Source organism: Aethalodelphis obliquidens, unplaced genomic scaffold (genome assembly GCF_003676395.1).
Source record: "Aethalodelphis obliquidens isolate GAN/ISIS:26980383/991018 unplaced genomic scaffold, ASM367639v1 scaffold34, whole genome shotgun sequence".
Lineage (NCBI taxonomy): Eukaryota > Metazoa > Chordata > Mammalia > Artiodactyla > Delphinidae > Aethalodelphis > Aethalodelphis obliquidens.
Window position 1 is genome coordinate 7,029,040 of NW_020837978.1, and position 27,762 is coordinate 7,056,801.

Here is a 27,762-nt window from a genome sequence, read left to right on the forward strand (position 1 = left end):
GAGTCAGAGAGGTTAAACTATTGCCAGAGGACACACAGCTGATAAGTAACAGAGCCAAGATTCAAGCCAGATATTGAACCACTACATCACAGCCATTCATTAGGCAAAAATTAACCACAGATGTGAATTTTAAGTAATCTTATTGTTAAAAAAAATTAAGAAATACGACATAGAAGTAATATTGCAGTTTGGGGAGTTGCAAAGACTGCGTAAAGATAGGAGTTGCAACCTTAGGCAAATGACTTAAAGTCATGAAGGCTTGGTTTCTTCATATGAAAGGAGATGACAGTAACTGGTCCTGAATCACAGACTCAGTCTGAGGTTTAAGTGAGGTAATCTATATACTGTATTCAAACCAGGGTTGGCATATACAGTAAGTGCTCAGGACACGACAAAAATTACTATTCAGTAACTAAAAGGAAAATGTTAAAACTTTTATTTGTAATCTCCATTTCGCTGATCTGTACGGCATGTGATGGAAGTTTTTTGAACCTATACTTGGAGATTCTGAAATTATTATGAGAGCCAATAATATATTTGTTAGGGTTAGGATTCTATTCTTTCTCACGACCACAAGGGCCAGCTCTACGAGTTCATACTGTCTTATGTTGCACTGAAGGAATTAGGTCATGTAGATGCATCAGGTTTACTAGGGAAACCCAAACTAGAAAGAGTAAGTGAACCAGAAGAACTTATGGCAGTGTTTTCTCAAATCAAACTAATCTGTGAGGTCTTAGCCACTAAGAAAACACAGGGCTGATAATAGGTCCTAGTCTCATGATCAACATCGATAGCAAAGGTATTGCTCAAGCACTTAACCCAGACCTAAGGCTGAGACACCTTCTATCATTTGTGCGCTGCAGGATGACAGCTCCATTACAAGTGTGTCCAAGATCACCAGAAACTCGTCTGCTGTTTTGAACATCTAAGCATGCCACATATTAGCCTACTTACCAGATCACTAAAGAGAAAAGACTACTCAGATAGGGAGGTGGGGTGTAGGGATTTTGGGATAGTGGAATTGAGTATTGGCGAGAGGGGAGCTAGAGATCATTCTGCACCTATGATGTGGTCAGCACTTCCCAAGGTCCTTTGGATTTCTTACATACAGTGCCCAAATGTTTTGCATTTCCCCTGCTATGTGCGTCATCATGACCCTTTAAAATTTCTCCTTCCACACTGCACTGTATTTTTTTAGAAATTGGCTGTTGCCAAAGAATTCAAACTAAAACCCTATCCTGATCACTTGGATAAATCAAATTAACACACGTGAGAGCCATGTGTGTCCCTTTTCACACGTCTTCATTATACTCTGGATGAGTTCAAAATAAAAAACACTTGGGAGCTAGTGTCATTTGAACATACAGACTGTGAGCCCCATTTTATCTGAAAAAGAAGGTGTATCTTCATCACGTAGATATTGTATTCATTTATTTGTTCACGTTTTTAATCGAACACATATTAGTTGTGCGTCCGTTGTATTCCAGACACTTTTCTGGGTCCAGAGAGGAGACTGGTGAATTCTAGAGTTAACAATCTTGCCTTCAGTCCTCAGTCCAGAGTTTCTAGTTATTTTGCCTCTATAGTTCTTTTTCATTTTTAGTTGACTACTGATGTAACATTTAAAATACATGGTTCAGAGTTTAACATACCATTTTATGTACATGTAATCCTCATTGGCTTGTGGCAGCAAACCAAAATTGTTGCTCTTTTTGTTTGATTATTTGTTTGTTCAAGTGTTTTAGTGATAAGTATAGTGAAAATGCTTCAGGAAGATTTTTAGAGATTATACATAATGCTAAGGCAGAGAAGTGGAGAATAACATTGGCTTGTACACATTATGCTATAGGTGCAAGTACTTACATGGAAGTGAAAAAGGAAACTTCATGTCCCCATGACCTAAAACAAACCCAAACCACAAATTTGGACTGTGCCAACAAGATAATCTACACATTGTCACCTCATTCAGGTACATATACTGTCTTAACACCTACTTGCTATTGGTCAGAACTCACATACCCACTTTCCCACAAGCTCTGGATTTAAATAAATAAATAAATAAATAAATAAATAAATAAATAAATAAATAAATAAATAAATAAATAAAAAGCGATCCAGTAGATTAGTTTCTTTTATCCTAGAGTTATAGAAGCAGGCTAATTTACCAAAACCCAGTTCACCAAATGACTGATTAACAATTTAGACTTAATTGACCAGCTTTTATTTTATTCTTATAAGAGAATATCATGTCAAGGAATGTTCTATTTATCTCTGACCCAGCTTCTTGCAGCTATAGATGGGGATAGTTGGAGTAGAAATAGACCCTTCTATTTGCAGAAGAAAACATGGAAGGGGAGTCAGGATACAGCATGAGGTCAACCGCCCACATCAGAGAGCTTGGTTATGGGGAACAGGGGGAGGATACCGATGGGCTTTTGGCAAATGGGTGATCAGTGAATTGATCTGGACCCAAAGCAATGAGCCATTTTGGTTACAATTTTTCAGTTTACTGGAGCTGACACAATGTAGCATCCGAATCTTTTAAAGAGGTCTATTCCTATACAAGCATGTCAAAGTGTACATAGTTCATTTCTGCCTCTCAGGGCGTAGAGTGCCCATAACTCAGTGACAATTTAAGAGGGATGAAAATTATTTAGCAATATTTAGAGCTTTTTCCTTTACATGGTAAATAATATTTTGCCTTTAGTAAGGAAAATTGTAAGGAAGATTGATTCCGAAGTGGAAAATCTTTGATTGTCTTATACATATTCCCTAGACGATGAATACGCTCATAATATTCTCATCAAAATCTGTCTTTAAGTTATTTTAATCTAAATTAACTTTCCTAAGTAATAAATGACAGTAGCTAAAACTTATAAGGCTATTCAGAACTATTAAGACAATGATCAAGAAGACATCAGCGCCCCAAATACTAATTAACTCGAATATCAGTCTTTCAGATTTGTGTACTGCTTCCAGGAATATAAAAGCTTTAACAAATCTGTCATTTAAATTGTGGTTTCTCATTATCTGCATATTACAAAAAATATGTGTGCAGCCTATAGATCTTTTGGACTATTCAGATAAAGAATTTAAAGTATCCATATAAAATCAATAGAAGCTTTACTTGGAAGAATTACAAAGAACGCTGAAAAGTTAAATACACAGTAAACAGTCTGAGAGGCATCGGTGGTCATTAGAGTTTCTCCCTTATGCCAATGCCTGTAGATGACCATCTATAAAAGTCTGGTAAAAAGGAAAATGAAAAAAAAAAAAACCTCTGGAAAAGAAGAGCTCTATCACATCCAAAACATAAGCTGATGAATTAAAATTACCTAAAAGAAAAACCAGTAAGATAAAATGGCAAAACAGCTAATATCTAAAGATAATACAAACTTAAAGAACAGACCAGAAAAATAAAAAATAAAAGGATGTCTCCTTTAGATCTTGACACTATCCACATCACATGAATTCTACATAGCTTATGATAAGGAATTTAATGAAAAAATGTCCAACTTAATAAAAATAGAAGCAAATAATTGTAAAATTTCTGAATGAGGAAAGATTATTTTGATTAAGAGGTATTTAAAGTTATAAAAATGATCAAAAGACTTTACTGTATATGAATTATAAATATCTATTTTTTCAAAATAAAAAATTAATTTAAAAGATAATTTTCAAATGGAGAAAATATCCACAAGCATTAATACTGTTATTATATATTAAACTCGTATAACTCAGTAAGAAAAACATTTAAATACTCTATAGAAAGGAAGGCAAAAGGACACTTAAAAGGCAATTCACACAAGAGGAAAATATAAATGTGTGATAAGCATATTGAGAATATTTAGTGACTAGAAGATGCAGGCACATTTAGAAAAGGATGAGATTTCATTTCTTCCATGAGATTATAAAAGGTTCACACATGATGTGAACACGACTTGCTAAGTTTCCTCATGCACGGCTGTGGAAGCATAACTCTATACAACTTCTCTAGAAAATAAGTTCACAATAGTTATCAAATGTCTTGGAAACATCAAACTCTCTGAACCCGAATTTCTGGGTCTCTAGGACTCTATTCAAAGAATGATTAAAAATGGGGACAAGACCCTGAGGCTTAAGATGTTCATCAGAATTATTTATAAGATGCACAAAAATGAAAATAATCTATTGTCCAGGAATAAAGCAATATTTAAATATTTTATACTGCTTATATGGTATAAAATATTGTATAGGCATTGTATGTTCATGAAATAACATGAAAATATCATATAACATTAAGTTTGAAATCAACATGTATCAGAGAAAGAAAATATCATATGATATCACTTACGTGTGGAATCTAAAAATGATGCAAATGAACTTATTTACAAACAGAAATAGACTCACAGACATAGAAAACAAACTTATGATTACCAAAGAGGATAGCAGGAGGTGCGGGGGGGAGATAAATTAGGAATTTGGGATAACATATACACACTACTATACATAAAATAGATGAACAACAAGGACCTACTGTATAGCACAAGGAACTCGACTCAGTATCTTTTAATAACCTATAACGGAAAATAATCTGAAAAAATATATATATGTATAACTGAATCACTTGCTATACACTTGAAACTAACACATTATAAATTAACTATACTTCAATTTAAAAAAACAAACATAAAAATCAACATATAAAGTTATACTTACAGTACAATTTCAACTTTGTAAAAAAAAATATACACAGGAAAAGACTGAAATAAATTTATCAAAAGATTAACAATGCTTTGTTTCAATGGTGAGATTATTGATGCTTTTAATTTATTTTTTGATTCTTTTCAGTAGTTTCAATTTTTTTACTAAATAACATATCCTTACTATAATAAGGAAAACCATTAAAAAGATCAATGTTTTTTTTACAGCTACAAAATCCAGTCAAAGTAATTACACCCAGCTCAAGAACCTCCTTGCACAGAGGCAAAGAACCAGCATTCTGGTCAATTCTTCTCCTAGAGCTATGGAAAGTGAGAATTTTTCTAGTAGAAACACTTCAGCAAGAAATTATTCAGGCTCTTAGAGAAATGAGATCCAATCAGCCAAATTCAATAGGGTCCAATCTGGAGCTTACACAGCCAGTCCCCATAATGTGGAGCTTCTGGTGCCCAGAGCTACACAAAATGCTCTATTAACATCCTGCACCACAGCCTTGATCTTCTTTGTACTTCCTTTATGCCAGCAGTGTTATCACATTTTGACAGCACTGATTCAAAAGCCCGGAAGAGTTAGGAGTGTTGCTTTAACATCTGGAATAGGAATGCTAACCTAAATCAGTCAACATGCACAGATCCATATTGGGATTTTTTCACTGAGATGAGTTCTTCTGATTTCTGTGTCTCTTTGCCTACTTTTATGTCAGAGCAAAACCCCATTTCATTGACCAGATGCCTCTGATGGTGACAGTGCTTGCTTCATAGAAGAGCTGGGCTGCCCTGCTCTCCACCATCTCAGAAAAAGAGAGTTTAGAAATATCAGTTAAGAGATAATTATTCAGCAGACATGTTGGAGTGACTTTATTTATTTGTATGGAAAATACAGGTATTTTCCCCGTTGGATACAACTGTAAATTTATCATCACCCAAAGGACTCTTAAGAGCATCTACTTCTAAAATACAAACAAAACCTGCTTACAGTTACTGAGCATGCCTAGTTCTGACGAGACAGGTTAAGCACAAAGACAGTGAGGGGCTGGGGGGAAAGAGTGAACAAAACTTGTTTATTCCTCCTGAATTTTGTTTTAGTTTCATTCTCTATGATGTCTGGACACTTCCTCTTCCCTTAATCATTTCTTCCTCCATTACAGATCTTCCCACACCTCCTATCAACCCTTCCCCATGGGGTAATCTTCCTGTTTTATTTTAAAGCAAACAACTATTTGTTTAGGTAGCAAAAGATTAAATCGCACTTATTTGGTGCATAAATTTTGTGCTTGCATTTTTTTATACTTTACAAGTACTCTTGACAATAAAAATGTAGACTTTGGAGCAAGCAAAGCATCGTTGTAAACATTTATCTTATTTTAAGTGAGAAGAGATATAGTGATATGGGAATGAAAGAGACCTACCATGACCCGATCATTTTTTTAATCCTACAAAAGTCTAAACAACATGATACACTATTTTATTTCTTTAACTCCTCTAGGAAACTCTAGTCATATTAAGTAGTAGTTACACTTCATGTAGAGCCTCTTGTAAGATCTACATATACGTGTTACACAAGAAAATGCCTAAAATCCAGCAAGTGAACATCATTGCCTAAGGCTACACGACAAGTTAGTGAGCAAATGAAAACTGAATGATCACGGAAGACTTTCTTCCCTTCCCCAGGAACGTAAGTGCTCAGGAAAGATGACATGCAGTGCTTCTGACATGTCCAAATATAAACCAAGACTGTGCCTAAACAACGTGGATCCCCTGACAATTAGACAACTTTACTACCCCTATGTTAGTGACCAAAGGGCCCCATCAGAGAATGATCAGTCTACTGAAGGAAAAGTTAAGGAGTGAATTCACCTCCCATTTCATAGGAAATAATAATGGCTATCAAATGTGCTTGCATTTGCAATTGTCCTTATCTCTTTACCTATCACATCAAGAGATAAGACTTTTTTCCCTAAATCCAAGGTTTGTCATCACATGTACTCAACTTCGGGTCTTCAGAGACCTTGCTCAATCAATCATCCTCCCTTGCTTAGACATCCTCCATATTTCTCCTTCGTTTAGAATTATCATATAGGCATATTAATATATTCAAACCACACCCATATTAAAAGCCACTCTTTTTAAAAACCTTTTTTCCAACCACTCTCCATTTGCATCATGGTTTTGTGAAAAGAATTGGCGTAAGTCTTGACTCCGTGTCCTTCACTCAGCCCACTGCAATCTAGCCTCTACCCTACAAAGCAATGAAACTCAAGGCTTCCTCCACCCAAATCTGTAGTTTATATTGTTTTCTCTGAGCTCTATACTCATCTATACTAACGTCTTATGATATATTTTCCCTTGTCAATATCAAAGATATCTCAAGGTCAATCTGAGGGAAAATTTAACCCATTATCTCCTCTAAATGTTTACTCTCTGTGTCCTATCTCTAGGAATGCTACAGTCATCCACCCATCTGCCCAACTCCAAAACTTAAGGTTCTACTAAATGTTATCCTTTCCTTCACCTTCCAATGAGCCCAGTAGTTATACTGGGTCACTTAACCATTTCTTAGATATGGCTCGACTGTCCATTTCCTGTGTCATTCATTCTCTTTAGTTAAGGCTTTTGACACTCTTTGCCCAAACTATTAAGATAGCTTTCTAACTAGACGTTCTTGTTTTCAACCTGGTCACTATTAAATCTCATCTTCTTTTCTATGAGCAGAGTGATCTTCCTAAAGTTAAAGACATTTAAAATCTTTCAATAATTGCACTTTATCATTAGAACAAATTCAAGCTCCAGAACACAATATTCAAGACTTTTCTCATCTGGTCCTTGACTATATTCCTAATTTCAACTCAGCCAACTGCCCTCACCCTATATCCTATACTCCAGCCATATTAAAATACTTTTGATTTGACAAATACATTTTCTCATAACAATATGTTCTTATACCTCTTCCCTTCACCTGCAAACATGTTTGTTTTTCTTCTAGCTAAATTATATTAAAACTTCAAAACTTATTCAAGAGTTATATTTCAACTGAAGCACTTGGCTACTGTCCCTATGCACCTCCAGACCTGGGTTGGTTCCTTTCCTCTATGCTCCCAGAGACTCCTATGTTGACCTCTTCCTAGCACTTTTTTTTTTAATTATGTAAAACACTTAGCATGAAATCTACCCTCTTAGCAATTTTTTAAGTGCACAGTATAGTACTGTCAATTATAGGCACAGTATTGTATAGCAGATCTCTAGAATTTAATCATATTGCATAACTGAAACTTTATGTCTGTTGAATAACAACTTCCTATTTCTTCCTTTCCTCAGCCCTTGACAACCATTATTCTACTCTCTGCTTCTGTGACTTTGCTTTTTTAGATATCTCATCTAAGTGGAATCATGCAGTATTTGTCCTTTGATGACTGGCTTATTTCACTTAGCATAATGTCCTCAAGATTCATCCATGTTGTTACATAATTCAGGATTCCCTTCTTTTTTAAGGCTGAACAATATTCCATTGTAAGTATATACCACATTTTTCCCCATTCATCTGCTAATGGACACTTAAGTTATCTCTACAGCTTGGCTATTGTGAATATTGCTGCAATAAAAATGGGAGTGCTAATATTTCTTTGAGATCCTGATTTTAATTTTTTGACTAAATCTCCAGAAGTGGAATTGCTGGATTATATTACAAAGCAACAGTAATGAAAACTGTATGGTACTGGCATAAATACATACAATAGAGCAATAGAACAGATTAGAGAGTCCAGAAATAAATGCGTGCTCATCAACTGATCTTTAACAAGGTACCAAGAGTACACAATGGGAAAAGGATGGTCTCTTCAACAAATGGTGTTAGGAAAATTGGATATCCACATGCAAAAAATAACCCTATATAAAACCATCCACAAAAATCAACTCAAAATAGATTAAAGACAAGTATAAGACCTGAAACTGCAAAATTTCTTTTAAAAAAATTTAGGAGGAAAGCTTCATGACATTGGTTTTGGCAATAATTTCATGGATATAAGAATGACTTTTAAAAAGCACAGGCAACAGAAATAAAATTGGACAAGTGGGACTGTATCCAAATAAAAAGCTTCTGCACAGCAAAGGAAACCATCAACAGAGTGAAAAGTCTTCCTAGCACTTTTTATACTGCCTTATATTTGTTACTTTTCTTGTTTTTCTTCACCCACATATTTTGCTTGTTAAATTAATGACCTGTCAAGCCATACTCAATGATATTCAGGATCAAAGTTGAAGGAGGATTCTCCTACTGGTGATTTTGGCAGGGGTGGGAAGAGAGGGGAGAAAGTGGGTTAGAAGAATGAGGAAAAGAGAAGTTTAGACAAGCTTTCCAGGAAATTTCCCAGAATGTCATTGTGTATCATTGTGTATTACTCCTTGTTTCCTGTAGGTCCTTAGTTTGAAGAGACAAGTATAATGATTTAGAGCAAAATTAGTTCTCCCTATAATGGAGAAAAAATTTCTCCAGAAGAAATAATTTCCCGGCTGGTCTTCATGACAGTAAACACACAAGAAAGAGATTTCTGCCTTTGAGGTGGAGACGTGGTTCTAACTTCTTCAACTATCTTCTCACAGCCCAGTCATAGAACAACAAGACTGGAGGCTGAACACTCGGAGGAATGGAACCACTGAAACATCTTACCTGAGACAATACAAATATAAAATCAAAGATGAAATGATGAACAGGAGCACGTAAAGTAGCACCGTGAGCACCACACCAAGGATTCCTGATTGCGTGGTTTTTTCAAACATCCAGTACAGCTTTGCTGCATCAGCTACAGGAGCCTCCCCGTCATGTGAAAGCCGCTGACAAAAGAAGATACAAATTACAAAAATAAATAAATAAGATAAGGGTGAAAACACTGATCATCAAGTTAGATTAATTTAAATACACAAAGACCAACTGAGAGTATAATTTGTTTTTAAATTACATTTTCAGTGTGCTGAAGATATCAGATCTTCAGCTGCAGGAAGAAAAAGACTGGATTTGCATGGTTGGTTTCCCAGGATTTTCTCATCTTCCCTATAGGCGTTTAAATGTGTGCACTCTACATGCAATCTATAAAGTAAAAGCCATGTTTTATTTATGTACTATTAACTTCTGAATTTAATGAGCACAAGATATGAAGGAATTAGATATGATGGTGGAAATATTCTTTTCTCTCTGAAGCAGATTTGAAAGGAATTTAAATTGTTCTATGCATGAAATAGATGGCTTATTTTAGAAACTTATAAAAGTTATCAGGCTACTTAATGTGATCTTGAAAACCAAAGTTTACATTAGGTCAATTTAATAATAAGTCTTTATTTTAGACAAGGAAAACCATATTATATGTTGGGTTAGAAATAAATACAAGGCAATGAGGTCTTTAAAAGCAAATATAAAATGCTATGTACCTAAGACATTGCCATATGACATCTTTGACCTTTGAGTTTATAAAATATGAATGTTCTTTAATTATGACTCTCATGATCTCAAGTGTAAGTCATATGCCATATAAATGTAAATAAGGTATTTTTTTCGCCAATGTAAGAGAGAAAGAAGAATTTCTCTACTTTTTAAACTGACAATTATATAAATATAGCTTAGTAGGGCACGTTTAAAACTAATCCACAGTACACAGATACAGATAAAAACAGAACCCTAGATAGGTTAATGTGTATCTTCCCTACACCAAAATATCCGTTAGTGATTGGGCAGTGATAGAATTCAGCTGTTCTGACTCTCGACTGCTTCTTCCATCACCACTTCAGAACTTTTATTTTTACGCTCTCTACTTGTTAATCGGTTTACCGTGCGAAATGTGAGCTTGGTGCTAGGATTTTAGGCAGCAGATCTGTAAGGGTTACCATGCATTTCTCCTATTCCATATCTTCCCTTCTGCTGCTTTTTGGAAAATAAAGAAATAGACATGGGATTCGCTGATGAAACAAAAAAAATGCTATATGTTTGATGCTGATAACATAATCTAATCAATAGCTGCTAATCATTCATCTGACCCCCACGTATGGTATTGAATGCCTACTAAGCATCATTAAGCTCTGAAGATAAAAGAGTGAATAAGAGTACACAAAAGCCCTACCTTCTCGGAACTTACATTGAAGTGGGGATGGGGTGGAAAGCAAATGATAGTAAACATGTAAGTAAGATGAAGTAACATGCGTGGTATATTAGAGAATGATATTTTGAGGAAAACTGTAAAGCAGGAAGAACGTATAGGAGGAATGGGCTGTGTTATTAAACATTTTGATCAGAAAAGGTATCACCGAAAAGGTGTTATTAGAACAAAGACCTGAAGGATATAAGGGAATGAGCCATACACCTCCCGAATGGTATTGATCACACACTGAATATTTTGATTCCCCAACTAGATTGTAAGTTCCTGCTTGGACCACTGGGGCAGTGGTGGTTACATCGTGTAACATTCACACAGCATAAGTATCATCACTTCATTATAATCCTCCTGCTGGTTTGTTTTATATGTATGATGCCTTAGATTTTCCAGTTTCTTCCCAGATGGTCTCTCATTTGACTCTCTCAACAAACTGTGAATTGAGTAAGGTAGGTGTTACTGTTTATGGGTATTCTTACTGTTTTGTAATTCATTGAGGAAATTGAAGCCTGGAGAGGTTGACTGATCCAACGCCACATCGCTGACAGCAAATCTTTTCCCTACTTTTTATCTAGACAAAGGCTCAGTGAGAGAATGAATTTATGAACCCAGTGGAATTTCTGAGCATAGTATCATGGATGGCGGTCAGAGGAATGCATTGCCAACCTCTGAATCAGCAAACTGAGCGACAGGCAAACTGTTATCAGCAACATCAACAGCCAGTCAATGCTCCAGCCTCCAATCATTCCACCTGCCACATACCCTTTAGATTTCCATGAAAAAAAATGGATCCAAGACAAAAATTATTAGTGAAATTAGGTAGCATCTCTCCTGACCGGCCAACTGTGATCAAACACAGATGATTCTGAGCTTTACCTGCTAGAAGGAAGTGCTGGAAGAACTGGGAGGTATGAACTCGGGCAACCTGAATTTCATTAGTGACACTGAAACTACGATAACCATGATGCCATGTGGAGCAGTAGTTCTCCAACTTTACTAAGCATGAAAATCATCTGGAAGTCCTGTTAAAACCCAAAGCCGGGCTTCCCTGGTGGCGCAGTGGTTGAGAGTCCGCCTGCCGATGCAAGAGACGCGGGTTCGTGCCCCGGTCCGGGAAGATCCCACATGCCGCGGAGCAGCTGGGCCCGTCAGCCGTGGCCGCTGAGCCTGCAGGTTTGGAGCCTGTGCTCCACAACAGGAGAGGCCGCAACAGTGAGAGGCCCGCGTACCGCACAAAAAAAAACCCAAAAAAACAAAGCCCCTTCAGAGGCTGGCCCCATTCCCAGAGTTTTTACCTCAAGAGTGAGTGAGGTACAGGGCCTGAGATTCTGCATTTCTGCTAAGTTCCCAGGTGAAACTAATGCTGTTGGTCCAGGGACCTAATTTTAAGAACCACTGCTTTAGAGCAGATCTTCTCAAACTTATCACCGTAGAGCAGGTTAAAACACATCTTTTTATTCAATTGGTGAGAGTATCCAAGTACGGACTCCAATGCTGCTGATCTGTGGATCACAGGCAGCTTTCGAGTTTTCTTAAAGACAGCAAAAGTGGATGTCATCGGCAATGAAACATGATGGATTCTAACTAGAGATTGAATATTGTGCAGACCGGGAACGAGCCGTCAAGCTTTTCTTTCCAAGTGGAGAAAGATATGGGTGTTACACTCATCTATTAGAATCCAAGTCAGCTTCCATCAGGTTACAGACTTCTGAACTGGTTCGGAGATGGCCCTGCTGGAGGTTACTTTCCTGTAGATGACATCAGAGGCCCCAGAGTAAATTAAGACAGCTCATTTTGTCAGCTGCCTTTGATACAGTGGACTATTCAGCTAGTAATCTCTCTAGGGGACCTGTCTGGAAGAAGGAAAGCCATTCCAGGAGAGCTGTAGACTTTCCTTATGAGGAGATCTCAGAAGATCATAAAGGACGGTGGCGCATCCTCCCAGACGGCTTCCCGTGTGGTGTTGCAATAGGAGCAAACTGGCCCCAGGAGGAACTGTGAGAGGCCATGGGCTATAGTCCTACTGGAATGCAGACAGCATCCGTCTCTACATCTCCTGCTCAACAAACCTTGATGGTACGGCCTTGTCCTCATGAACCTGGAGTCTAATCAGAGGGGTGAAGGAACGTAGGATGGGGTAGAAAACACGACCACTTCTGACTGTCATCAAGGTGGTCCATGGTACTGAGGCTTCAAGGGTGGTCACAGGTTAGAACTTGAAAACAAGCCTTCCAAGCACTGACAAATTTTCCTTGGCAGGGAGGCTAGAAGCTAGGTACTTTGGTAGGCTCGATGTTCACTGTTTGTTTTGATAATATTAAAATGACCTACATGGTTGCAGAGTCAACTGTCACATTTGTCTGCAGGTTCTAAGCAGAGGTCGTTCCACTCTGAAATAAAAAGTCAGAATTCTCACACAAGGCCTAAAAGGTCATTAGTGGACTCAGTACATCAAGGACCCCAGTCTTGTTGAGAGCAGCCCAGGAACCTTGAGCAAGTGAAAGCCAGCTTAGCAAACAGCCAAGGGAAGGGAGACACCTTCTCAGTAGAGGGTCTATCAACTTGTCACAGTCTGATTTGGTCCATGGAACCAGCATCCTTGGCAACATCTAGGAGTCTGTTAAAACGCAGAATTTCAGGCCCCACCTGCTGAATCAGAATTTGTATTTTGATAAGATCCCCAGGTGACGTGCAAGCACATAAAAGTTGGAGACACACTCTTGCAGTGTAGCACGGCCTGAGAGATAGAAATAAGAGCTGCAGGCTTTGCAGATCCGAACCTACCACAGCACCACATTTTCATGGATGTGGAGTGGACAGCAGTTTGGTCTTCAGTTCTAAGAGCACATGATTAATGGTAGAACCCATTTCAAATACTGTGAATAAGCAGAGTTCATCAAAAATCCCATCCCTATGATCTGCTATAGGCACAGTGAATATAGTCTAAACACATATACAGCGGCTGGAAACCTTTCTTCTTAAAAGGAGAACTACACCAGTTAAGGAGTATTATTACATAAATTTAGATAATTTTACAAATGAATATTTGATTTAGAATCATTATTAGCATTTTTATACATAATCATATGTTAGTACCTCATTCTTAATTATGAAATCCTAAAACTATATATTTTAGAGTGAAGATGCACCATTTCGTCATTTCATAAACATCACAAATGTCAAAATAAATGCCTAAGGAGTAATTTTTAAAATTATTTATTACTTAGAAATGTTAAAAAAGCTCTTATTCTTCTTCTTGAGTATATCTATTATGAAAGAGTATTACATCAAAAGGAAATAAATAACCTAACAAATTAAAGGAACTACTGCACGATTACTTTTTTATGAAGTTTGGCTGTGAAAATCCTTAATATTAAAAAAAAGTTACCAAAAATGTTACAAAAGAAAGCTTCTTTGCAATAATGTTGAAAATGCACCAATTAGTTTAGATTTGATCTCCAACATTATTTTCTACCCATTTTGCAAGTGTTTCTTTAACATAGCTAAAATTACACTTAAAATGATTATATTAGACATCCACAATTTTTTATTATGAAAAAAATGAATAACTTCAATTTAAGATGAATATTGAATTGTACATGACTATTGAAACTTCCCGTGTCAACTGATTTGTGCACTAACGTTACATTCTATGTCAAGGACTCGTGTCCCGATTATTTTACTTGACTTACCCCCAGGATAGTATCCACAATAAACACTGCCAGTGGGTCCAGAACTGTCCATAGTCCCATGGTGATGATTAACTTTGACAGGACATCAGGGCAGAAGGCAAACAGTACCTGACAGCCCCATCTGATCAGAACCAAGGGAAGTACCACTGCGTTCAGCATTAAAGGCCCCATCACAACAACAAGCAACTCTTCTCCGATGCGAAGTAAAGAGCTTGGGTAGCAGAGCTCAACCGTGAGGGGGGAAAAATGGAATCTATGGGAAAACAAAGCAATCACATGTGTGCAAAGGAGAAGAAGTCTATAAAATGCTGCATATACAAAACATTTTATAGAACGAAATGCTTTCTTTTTTTTGTAGAGAAAACTTGACACTTAATAGTACCCCAAAATTAAGTGTTAGAAGTCTTCATCTTTTCCTTAGAAACTCCGCAACAGCTCACTTTTGAGGAGAAGGCAAATTCTACCTTGTTCATTGTTCTTGTAAATTTCATATGCCATCATAGAAAGGATATCATTTTGATCCACTGAGCAGAGCATTCTTTAGACTAAGAACTGCCCAGCAGGTCACACATACTCATTAATAGGCTATTTGAAATGCAAAGTATATCAGTGGACTTAGTAATGACTCAATCTCTAACAGAAATCAGAAATATAAATAAATCTCATAATTCTCCAGAATTTTGACATCACTGATTAATTTTGTTTGTGATTCCTCTAGCTAGACCCCCTAAATACAACAACAACACTGCTGACAACAAAAACATCTAAAGGGACAACTTGACCTAAGGCTTGAATCCAAGGTGAGCCCAGTAATTCAAGCAGCCTTCACCCAGACTTTGGCACCGTCTTTCCATGCAAAGTGAGCCTTCGTTGACTCAAATTTTTCCCTCCCCTGTGTTTCAGCCTTCTAAAGTTATTTTGTAGTTAATGCTGCTTGTGCATCTCAGCTCTCTACTAAAAAGAGTTCTTATCAGCTTATCAGCTCTCTACTAAAAAGAGTTCTTCATTTATTCCATTCCTTGACCTTTGCTCTGAAGGCAGTTTTTACACTTTGTTCTTAGGCTGTTGTGAATATCAAATAAAATAAGGTGTATACATTTCTTAGCAGAGGACCTAACAGAGTAAAAGCAGAAAAAATGCTCACTGTGGCTGTAGCTATTGTCATGTCTCATAACTACAATGTGACATGGAGTTAATGTATGATTCGAGCCTGCGGAACTAGGCAATAGTCAACAAAACATCCTAACGTATTAGGTCCTCTGTTGCTTAAGAAATTGAATAAGCTGAGCTACCAGGATATTTTTTTGCAGTCTCATTTCATTAACAACCAATAAAGATAGAGCTTCCTTTTCTATTGAAGAAGTAAGACAGCAAATAGCAAAAAGCAACTAGCCCAAGCAGATAATATTTATCCTTTCTGCTTTAGAAACTCTCACACAAAAGAAAGAAAAAAAGAAAGAGGAAAGAAAAAGAAGGGAAGAAAGGAATATAACAGCTATATAAAATTCTGCCATGAAAATACAGTTATTTAGTACATTTAAAGTTGTATATTCTATAATATATTCAGATATTTGTGATTTAATTATAAAAGATGATCAAAAACTGTATGTGTGTATGTATAACACACACATATTTCTTCTCAAAGTGTCTTAAAATAGTTTGCAGCCTTCTTAATTGAAAATATACACACATCTTTATTTTTATCTGTACCATCTACATTTGAAAAAATGAATTTTACTTGTATTGATATCTATCTGTTGGTCTATCTATAGTGTCTCTGGAATCATGTTTATGGAGAGATAACCTTTAAAGTGTCATCTTTTTCCAGAGGATAATGGCCCAGAATGCTGCCTGGGCTTGAGTTCAGTAATTGTTTGAATTCAATCATTTTGCAGAAGAAGCAATCTTTGCTTCTCTGAGTATAGGTGATAAATCATACTTATATTACTTCTAAAATACCTGCAGCCTAAGTCACTCTGATAAAATCAAAATAGGATAAAATATTGTTGCTAAATTCCTTTTTGGATTCTGCTCAGATATTAGAACATAGTTGAATCTGCTAAATTTTAAATAAATATTGATGTACTGGTTAAGTATTTGTATATACAGGCCCAAAATGAGAATATAACTGTAATAGACATTCCTGCTCTTAGATAAAGACATTTTTGTCTTCTCAAATCATACCTGCATTTTAGGTCTTACGGTAAACGGATGGGAGAGGAGTTTTTTACTTTCATTTGGCCTCTCAAGATGAAAATGCATTCCTTTGACTGTCAGGGGAAAGCACTCACTTTGTAACAGGAATTGAAATGGCCTGGAGGAAAAGCCACTGGCTGAGGTAATGCAGGTAGAGCCTCAGGAACCAGAGAGAAGCCGTCAGCAAGATAATGTACCAGAAGCCCTGGCTTTGCCATTGAGCGAACTGAAGTTCTGAAAACACTGACGCCAGCACAAAATAGAGATGCTTGAAGAATTCTCCAGATCCAGTACTATCAGCTACTGAAGAACAGCTACAAACAAACAAATAATAGATAAATTCTGAGCTTAAGTACAACCAAAAGTAAGATATTTTGAGAATAATAATAAAGACATAGTGAAAGTAAAATTGAATGAAATTACTTCTGAGCTACCTGGGACTCAAACTAGCTATGTTCCTTTTTGCTATAATGGATTACTAAAGGGGAACATAAAAATACATGGATATGGAAATGCAAATCAAAACCACTAGGAGATATCTCCTCATACCTATTAAAATGGTTACTATCAAAACGAAAGAAAAAAAAAGCCAGAAAACAACGTGTTGATAAGAATGTGGAAAAATTGGAACTCTTATGCACTGTTGGTGGGAATGTAAAATGATATAATTGTTGTGCAAAACAGTATGGCAGGCTCTCAAAAATTTAGAAAATACAACTACCGTATGATCCAGCAATACTCCTTCTGGGTATTTATCCAGAAGAATTTAAAGCAGGATCCCAAACAGATATTCGTACGCCTATGTTCATAGCAGCATTATTCATAATAACCAAAAGGTGGGAAAAGCCTAACTGTCCATCAAGTGGAATATTATTAGCCTTAAAAAGAAGGAAAAAAATAAAAGGAAGGAAATTCTTTCACACGCTACAACATGGATGAACCTTGAGGACATTATTGCTAAATGAAGTCAGCCAGTCATAGAAAGACAAATACTGTGTGATTCCACTTATAGGAGGTGCCCAGAGGAGTCAAATTCAGAGACACGGAAAGTAGAATGGTGGTTGCCAGGATCTGGGAGAAGGGGAAATGGGGAGCTATTTAATGGTACAGAGTTTCAGTTTTACAAGATGAAAAAGTTGTGGAAATGGGTTGCACCACAATGTGAATACACTTAACACAACTGAACTGTACACTTAAAATAGTTAAGATGATAAATTTTTTAAAAAATAAAATAAAGTAAAAAAACATGGTAAATTTTACGTTATGTGTGTGTTACATTTTTTAAAGAAATATGGAAATAAATTATTATAGCAGTAAACTTTTTTTAATCTTTAAAATCTATACCATAGTCCTGCTTACCTCACCTACTCACAATGATCCCTCTTTATTAAGATTAGATTTAATTATTGGCATATAATCTGTTCAAAGTTAACTATTTCAGGTTGAAAATTGAAATGAGTGATTAACATACCACTAAAAACATATGAATGAGAATTCGAAACTTAAGAACTCTTGTATTCTTTAACACAATACTGACATTTTCTGTTGAAACGAAACATGAAAGAGCTACATACAGTAATTCTGATTTAGCTCTGGTTTCCTCTCTCTGTTTTGTGTTGATGGCAAGAGATGTTTTCAAAGTTTCTAAAATTGTTTGCAAAAAAAAAAAACAAGGAGGGGTTGGGGCCTGAAGCAGAAAGAATCGTCAGTGTTCATGGGTACTGTGTTTCTTTTGGGGTGATATTGTAAAGTTGACTCTGGTGATGGTTGCACTAGTGTGAATATCCTAAAAACTTTAAATTGTACACTTTAAATAGGCGAATGGTATGGTAAATGAATTATATATCTCAATAAAGCTGTTCAAAGAAAAAAGCTAAAGTAAAATAAAATAACAGTTTGTAAGAAAAAAGATGAAGAGGCTATCTGAAAACATCTGTAGGGACAGAACTCATTCCCCACCCATTCCCATGACTACGTGCAGTGAGTATTCAGTAGAGTTACCACAGCTTAGTGACTGAAGTACAAGCTCTAGAATCTGGCTGTCTGGGTATGAAATTCCTTTCTACGCCTTTGTTTCCTCATATGGAAAAAGGAGATGAGAATAGTACCAATATTCCAGGGTCAATATGACAACTCAGTTAACAGATATAAAACACTCTGAACAGAGCTATTCCTAGGCTACTATTACAAAATAATAAACACTCAATAATCTGCTTCTCCCTCATTTTGTCTTCCTATATTTAGCAGAGCTACTTTGAAATAAGCTGGCTTTCCACCAAGCCCAAGAAATGTATGAGATCTGTCTAAATGATTACATGGTTCTTTTGTTTAAAGAGATTTAAACATGGACATGCATATATTTGTTATTTAATTAAAACTGTAAATATCATTGGTATATACTATCACGGGTTTAATAAAATGTCGGTTTTATTAAACCAGTAATTAATCTTTATAAGAACTAGGCTCCAAGTTCCCGGATTAACTTGTCTAATTCTATTCTAGAATAATTCAGCAAATTCCTCAACCAAAAATAGTCCTGATTATAAACACATTACCAAAGGAGAAGCTGGTACCATAGTAAGTAGTTCAGTGGCTTAGTGACTAACCACAGCAGTTCAAGGCATTGTAGGAACATTAACAGAAATGGAATTCATAGACAGATTCCAAAGATTTTATATACAAAAGCTCATCTCTCTCTGAAGACTATCAAACATAATGACATTGTATCACCAAAAGAAGCTAAATAATAGAAACAAGAGTCTTTGGGAGAGAAAGAGAAGAAAAGCAAAAAACTAACAACAGTAAGTAAAAGAAAACCCATTATTCCCCTTAAAATACCAATCCATGACTTTAGCTTTTTGGTCTGCACAGGGCTAATAAGGCACTGAACTTGACATTGACAATTTATTTTGGTTGTTCTTGTGTGTATTTTTCCATAAAGGTGTAGAGCATCATCTAACTGAAAACCATGTGCCGGCTTTCTACTAAGCATACTTTTCAGTTACTCAAACGAGGAATAGTTAAACAGGAAACAGACCCCCAAGAGGCTTTGGTTTACCAATGGTAAAATTGTCAGGAGACTGACTCTCTTAAAGAACGATTCCAGAATACTTCACTACGTTTACCATCATGTGAAATGAAACCCAGGACTTTCTACACCGCCAAAGGAAAATATTCTGTGCATGATCTCCTCTTCAGTTAATTATTCTGTCACTGTTTTGCCTCTTCAAAGAGAAGACAAAATCAAACACAGATTTGGCATTGTGTTGTTAGCAAAAAACTGGAAAATCTCAAATGATGCGAAACAGAAAAGACAGTAGCTTCTTTGACCTTTGGAAATTTCCACTGTTCTTTTCATCTACTGACTAAGCAGCTTAAATATTTATGAACAGAACCCACTATCAAGTCATACTTTTACCATTAGTTTCACTGATAAAATGTTTCCCATCCACATTCAGATCTACGTTATTTGTTTATGGGGTGTTTGGTTTAGGATAAATAACACCAGAATTTCACCATGTACCATTTATATCTAATTCAAAATATTCAATTTTCTTGCACCTAGTCAACACAATTCATTATTTGTTTTTATATGTTTGTTTAACAATAGTAACTATAGCGTCTGGATTTAAAGAATTAGGAAAACCTTGGCATCAATCATTTAGAGTTTAAAAAACTGGATACTGCAAAGTTAGAAATTAATAAAAGAATCAGTTGATGAAAGATGATGCCAAATAAAAGGACGTATCAAAAAGCTCATTAGTCGAACACAGCTAGTCAAGTACAGCCTTATAAACAATTCCCGAATGACAAGAAAATCTGAGTCCTTCTCTCTTAATCATTTTGAACTTGCACCTGAAATCTAAATGTGCACCGATATAAAACTGCATGACAATGCTCTCTCCATATGTTGTTCTTAAAATAGATTTCATTCAAAGGACAATTCTGCATCCATGTTTCCAAACTGTCTTGAAAGAAAGCGTCTTTTTCATTCTTGTATACATGCAAGACACACTATGGAATGCAGTGCCATAGTACAATATCTTCATCCACATTTCAACTGTTCTTTCCTTCCTCTGTAATCTTTCTTGGTTATGTACAAAGAGTATGATCATCAAAAGGATAATAAATGGCCTCTGCCACTGGGGTGTGTAATACGTAGAGTGGGAATTGATTTGTTGGTTATGAAGGCAGCCATAGAGCACACAGATCATTGCAAAATCACATTGAGGCCAGCAGCTACTCCTCCATTCGTGCAGGCAGCTCCTCTATCGCTCACGGGGCAAGCTGCCAGAGGGTGAGAAGAATGGTGAGGTCATCCAGTATTCAGCTATTAAATGAAACCTATTTCTCTGAACTTCAGCCACATTTCGTATGACACACATATAACCCCCTTCCATGCCCAGTCCTTATAGAGACCTGAAATCAAACAAGATTTCTATGATCCATCAGTGTAATAAAAAAAAAAAAAAAGACCAAGATTGCTTTGAAAAAAAAGCATGGAATGTACTCTTAAACTCTCTTCTTCAGTGAATGAGTCCCTAGGAATTTGTATATGACCAAATCTTAAGATCTGTCAAGTGAAGAGGAATTAGACAAATGAGAGTGAGGGTGTAGGTAGAAAAGCTGGGAGGGCATTCCATCACACAGGTCATTCTCGGAAGAATAAAGTTCCATTTCTAAAACTGAAAGTAAGTTGAGCTGGGTGAAGAAAGTCTTTGTATCACTAAGTAGTAGTGATAGAGGCTGAAGCTGGAGAAGTAGAAGAGACCTTCTTATGATGGGGCCTGGTCAGCTCATGCCATATTAAGGAGTTTGGGCTCTATTCTGCCACCATCAATAGCCCACGAAGTATTTTAGGGTGAAGGAGACAGGGAAGGCTACCATGTTTGTAGTTTAGAAACATTGTCCCAGTCGCCAGATGAAAATGTGTGGAGAGGGTCCAGACTCAGGGGGAGAAAGGATTATGAGTTAGATGATGACCTACCCTGTGCTGCTCAATGGAGAGCATAACAGTTGCACTCAGAAGTATGGGCATGGATATTCTTGGTTGTCACAGTGACATGAAGGATGGCAAAAGGCAACACATTTCTGGATAACATGTTTGAGAGCCTCAAACAAGGAAGAACTCTTGCACCCTGTATTAGTTCCCTAGGGCTACCGGCACCACAAATCTGGGTGATTTCAAACAAAAGAAATGTATTCTCTCACAATTCTGGAGGCTATAAGTCCTCAATCAAGGTGTTGGAAGAGCCATGCTCTCCCTGAAGGTTCTGGGCGTGGGAGGAGGGAGCATAGAAGAGGACAGATCTTTTCTTGCCTCTTTCAGCTTCTGGTAGCCCCAGGCATTCCTTGGCTAGTGGCAGCATAAATCCAACCTCTGCCTCCATCTTCACGTGGCGATCTTTGTTTTGTGTGTCTGTGTCTTCACATGTAAGGATACGATATTGGATTAAGGGCCCACCCTACTCTAGGACTGCCTCATCTTAACTTACATCTGCAATGACCCTCTTCCAGGTAAGGTCACATTCTGAGGTACTAGGGTTTAGAACCTCAACATATTGTTTGAGGGGATACAATTCAACCCATAACATGCCCAAATGCCAGTGGTAACCCTCTTGAGGGAAAGGGAGTGAAAGAGGTGGAGGGACAGATAAATAGGTGGATTTGAGAGATACTGCCTTACAGTTAACAAGACTTGGAGACTGTTTGAACATGGGGTCTTAAAAAAAGACTCAAAAGTGGTCCCAAAGTTTCTGGCTCAGGTAACTCATCCAAAGGTGACTGAGTGGAGAACATATGAGAAAAAAAAATTTGATGGCGAAAAGGGAAAAATGAAAGAACCAAACACACAGAAACCCCAATAAGCTCCTCTTGACCTGCATATGGAAAACGCTTATGATTTATTCAAGAGAATTTACCCAACAGTCTGTTGTACTTATGGAAGTGAAGTTCAAGGGATATCAGAGCTGGAAACCTTAGTTTGAAATCACCAGCATCGTAATAAGGAGCCAGCAGTGTGGCTGCCATCATCAACATCCAGCATATGGAAATGTTGCGAAACCTAAAAAATTATACAAATGTTGGTCACTAGGATTAATATAAATTTTCTCTAAATGGAATTAGCTATCATGACATTGAGCAATATAAACTCAAGAATTCACTGAAGAGATTTTTTTTCCCCATATGCTGGCTTATAGCTGCAAACCACTTAATCTGGACAAGATCATCCTCTTTCATTTACTTCCCTGAAAAAAATGGACAAGAGTTTTTAAGGTAAGTGAGAATTTTTGGTAGCTACTATGTATTGAACGCACTCTATTATATATATATATATATATATATATATATATATATATATATAAAATAGCTAATTTATAGGGGCACTTTGGATAACACGTGTTACTATATACATTTTGCAGTGAGAAAATGAGAACTAAGAAAGTTCAGATTATCAAAAAAGACATGTGGATGGCCAACAGGCACACGAAAAGATGCTCAACATTGCTAATTATTAGAGAAATGCAAATCAAATCTACAACGAGGTATCACCTCACACCAGTCAGAATGGCCATCATCAAAAAGTCTACAAGTAATAAATGCTGGAGAGGGTGTGGAGAAGAGAACCCTCCTACGCTGTTGGTGGGAATGTAAATTGGTGCAACCACTATGGAAAAGAGTATGGAGGTTCCTTAAAAAACTAAAAATAGAGTTACCATATGATCCAGCAATTCCACTTCTGGACTAGAAAAGATAAAATTCTAATTCGAAAAGTTACATGCACCCCCATGTTCATAGCAGCACTATTTACAATAGCCAAGACAGATGAGTGGATAAAGAAGATGTGATACATATATACAATGGAGTTACTCAGCCATAAAAAACAATAAAATAATGCCATTTGCAGCAACACGGATGGAGCTGGAGATTATCATACTAAGGGCTGTAAGCCAAACAGAGAAAGACAAATATTATATGATATCACTTATATGTGGAATATAAAAAATAGTACAAATGAACTTATTTACAAAACAGAAACAAACTCACAGACATAAAAAACAAATTTGGGGTTACCACAGAGGAAGGGTAGGGGGAGGTATAAATTAGGAGTATGGGATTAACAGATACACACTGTCATATATAAAATAGATAAACAACAAGGATTTACTGTATAGCACAGGAAACTATATTCAATATCTTACAATAGCCTATAATGGAAAAGTATTGGGAAAAAAAAGAATATTATATATATAAAACTGAATCACTGTTGCACACCTAAAACTTACACAGTATTGTAAATCTACTATACATCATTTTTTTTTAAGTTCAAATTATTTACTTTAAATCATACAGATTTTAAGAGACAGAACCAAGACCAGAATCTAGATTTTAATCTGCTTTTAGTCTGATACCAAAACCTGTGTATTTCCACAATCCATGCTTCTCTGAGTATATGGGGAGTTGGCAGGAGGGAGGTTTACAAGTCACTCAGATATACTGGGAAGTTATACTGGAAACTCAGTCAAAACGCAAACTGACACTAACATTAAAGAGTTAGCATGGCCGTTTGCTCTATGAATCCAAGAACTGTCTTTCTTGTTCGCTCCTATAACCCCAGGTTCTAGCATCATGCCTTGTGCAGAGTAGATGCTTAAAAACAAGCATTTATTAAATAAATAATGTTTTAAATGGCTGGCTTTCCAAATGGTTTAGGTGAAAACTATGATCCAATTCAGTAAGTTTAGCCTATACCTTGAATTTACCCATTTCAATATTCATACAGCCCATGCTACGCCAGCTTATTTGTTTGGTGACTAAGAAATGAGAAAAACACCATTAGGATTTTCTAAATGGCAGTTGAGGACAGTTTCATAAGTGCACAGCAGTGTATCATTAAATGATTTGACTGGTAGGAACTCTTTGGGCAAGTTCACTGTGACATCTTGTTTAAAAGAAAATGAGGTAAAAAGTATGTCAAGACAAAGAAGCACTTATTTGGAAAGAAACAGCATTAATAAAAAATGTATTATTATAATACTATAACCATGTGCTGATTATTGGACAAATCTATATAAATTATAAATGGCATCAGTTTTCTTTTTTACCAAAGTTTTCTAAAATGTCCAAATCTGCTATTCCTTTGTCATTGCTTCAAGCACTGGGAGAAATAGTTTTATAAAAGTATCTGTACATACATATTTACCAAAATATTTTGGATACAATTGTTATTCATTCTTCCAACATTCACCAAATGGCTTCACAGATGAATTTTATCAAACATTTAGAGAAGACGTAACACCCATCCTTCTCAAACTCTTCCAAAACATTGCAGAGGAAGGAACACTCCTAATTCATTCTATGAGGCCACCATCACCCTGATACCAAAACCAGACAAAGATACTACAAAAAAGAAAATTACAGACCAATATCACTGATGAATATAGATGCAAAAATCCTCAACAAGCAGAATCCAACAACACATTAAAAGGATCATACACCATGATCAAGTGGGATTTATCCCAGGGATGCAAGGATTCTTCAATATACTCAAATCAATCAACGTGATACACCATATTAACAAATTGAAGAATAAAAACCATATGATCATCTCAATAGATGCAGAAAAAGCTTTTGGCAAAATTCAACACTGATTTATGATAAAAACTCTCCAGAAAGTAGGCATAGAGGGAACCTACCTCAACATAATAAAGGCTATATATGACAAACTCACAGCAGACATCATTCTCAATGGTGAAAAACTGAAAGCATTTCCTCTAAGATCAGGAACAAGACAAGGATGTTCACTCTTGCCATTATTATTCAACACAGTTTCGGAAGTCCTAGCCATGGCAATCAGAGAAGAAAAAGAAATAAAAGGAATGCAAATTGGAAAAGAAGACGTAAAACTGTCACTGTTTGCAGATGACATGATACTATATATAGAGAATCCTAAAGATGCCACCAGAAAACTACTAGAGCTAATCAATGAATCTGGTCAAGATTCAGGATACAAAATTAATGCACAGAAATCTCTTGCATTCCTAAACACTAACAACGAAAGATCAGGAAGAGAAATTAAAGAAACAATCCCATTCACCATTGCAACAAAAAGAATAAAATACCTAGGAGTAAACCTACCTAAGCAGGTAAAAGACCTGTACTCAAAAAACTGTAAGACATTTATGAAAGAAATCAAAGATGACACAAACAGATGGAGAGATATACCATGTTCTTGGATTGAAAGAATCAATATTGTGAAAATGGCTATACTACCCAAAGCAATCTACAGATCCAATGCAATCCCTAACAAATTACTAGTGGCATTTTTTACAGAACTAGGACAAAAATCTTAAAATTTGTATGGAGACACAGAAGACCCTGAATAGCCAAAGCAGTCTTGAGGGAAAAAAACAGAGCTGGAGGAATTAGACTCCCTGACTTCAGACTATACTACAAAGCTACAATAATCAAGACAATATGGTCCTGGCACCAAAACAGAAATATGGATCAATGGAACAGGATAGAAAGCCCAGAGATAAACCCACGCACCCATGGTCAACTAATCTACGACAAAGGAGGCAAGGATATACAATAGAGAAAAGACAGTCTCTTCAATATGTGGTACTGGGAAAACTGGACAGCTACATGTCAAAGAATGAAATTAGAACACTCCCTAACACCATACACAAAAATAAACTCAAAACGGATTAAAGACCTAAATGTAAGACCAGACACTATAAAACTCTTAGAGGAAATCATAGGAAGAACACTCTTTGACATAAATCACAGCAAGATCTTTTTCAATCCACCTCCTAGAGTAATGGAAATAAAAATAAACAAATGGGACCTAATGAAACTTAAAAGCTTTTGCATAGCAAAGGAAACTACAAAGACGACAAAAAGACAACCCTCAGAATGGGAGAAAATATTTGCAAATGAATCAACAAAGGATTAATCTCCAAAATATATAAATAACTCATGCAGCTCAATATTAAAAAAACAAACAACCCAATCAAGAAATGGGCTGAATACGTAAATAGACATTTCTCCAAAGAAGACATACAGATGCCCAAGAGGCACATGAAAATCTGCTCTACATCACTAATTATTAGAGAAATGCAAATCAAAACGACATGAGGTATCACCTCACACCAGTTAGAATGGGCATCATCAGAAAATCTACAAACAATAAATGCTGGAGAGGGTGTAAAGAAAAGGGAACCCTCTTGCACTGTTGGTGGGAATGTAAATTGATACAGCCACTATGGAGAACAGTACGGAGGTTCCTTAAAAAACTAAAAACAGAATTACCATATGACCCAGCAATCCCACTACTGGGCATATACCCGGAGAAAACCATAATTCAAAAAGACACATGCACCCCAATGTTCATTGCAGCACTATTTACAATAGCCAGGTCATGGAAGCAACCTAAATGCCCATCGACAGATGAATGGATAGAGAAGATGTGGTACATATATACAATGGAATATTACTCAGCTATATAAAGAACGAAATTGGGTCATTTGTAGAGATGTGGATGGATCTAGAGACTGTCATACAGAGTGAAGTAAGTCAGAAAGAGAAAAACAAATATCGTATATTAATGCATATATGTGGAACCTAGAAAAATGGTACAGATGAATGGGTTTGCAGGGCAGAAATAGAGACACAGATGTAGAGAACAAACGTATGGACACCAAGGGGGGAAAGTGGTGGGTGGTGGTGGGATGAATTGGGAGACTGGGATTGACATATATACACTAATAAAATAGATAACTAATAAGAATCTGCTGTATAAAACAGTAAATAAAATAAAATTCAAAAAAAGGGCTTCCCTGGTGGCGCAGTGGTTGAGAGTCCACCTGCCGATGCAGGGGACACAGGTTCCTGCCCCAGTCCGGGAAGATCCCACATGCCACGTAGCGGCTGGGCCTGTAAGCCATGGCCGCCGAGCCTGCGCGTCTGGAGCCTGTGCTCCGCAACGCGAGAGGCCACAACAGTGGGAGGCCCGCGTACCGCAAAAAAAAAAAAAAAAAA

At 36.6% G+C, this 27,762-nt stretch overlaps 1 protein-coding gene across 1 annotated transcript in view; it reads right to left on the reverse strand.

The window, feature by feature from the left end:
* LOC113631603 (uncharacterized) overlaps nt 1-27,762 on the reverse strand; it is a 147,262-nt gene that overhangs the window by 5,770 nt on the left and 113,730 nt on the right. The window contains exons 7-9 of the mRNA XM_027128175.1: nt 16,818-17,036; nt 14,527-14,779; nt 9,364-9,527 (exon numbers count right to left, since the gene is read on the reverse strand). Of these exons, the coding sequence (XP_026983976.1) occupies nt 9,364-9,527; nt 14,527-14,779; nt 16,818-17,036 (636 nt within the window). The remainder of the gene's footprint in view (nt 1-9,363; nt 9,528-14,526; nt 14,780-16,817; nt 17,037-27,762) is intronic.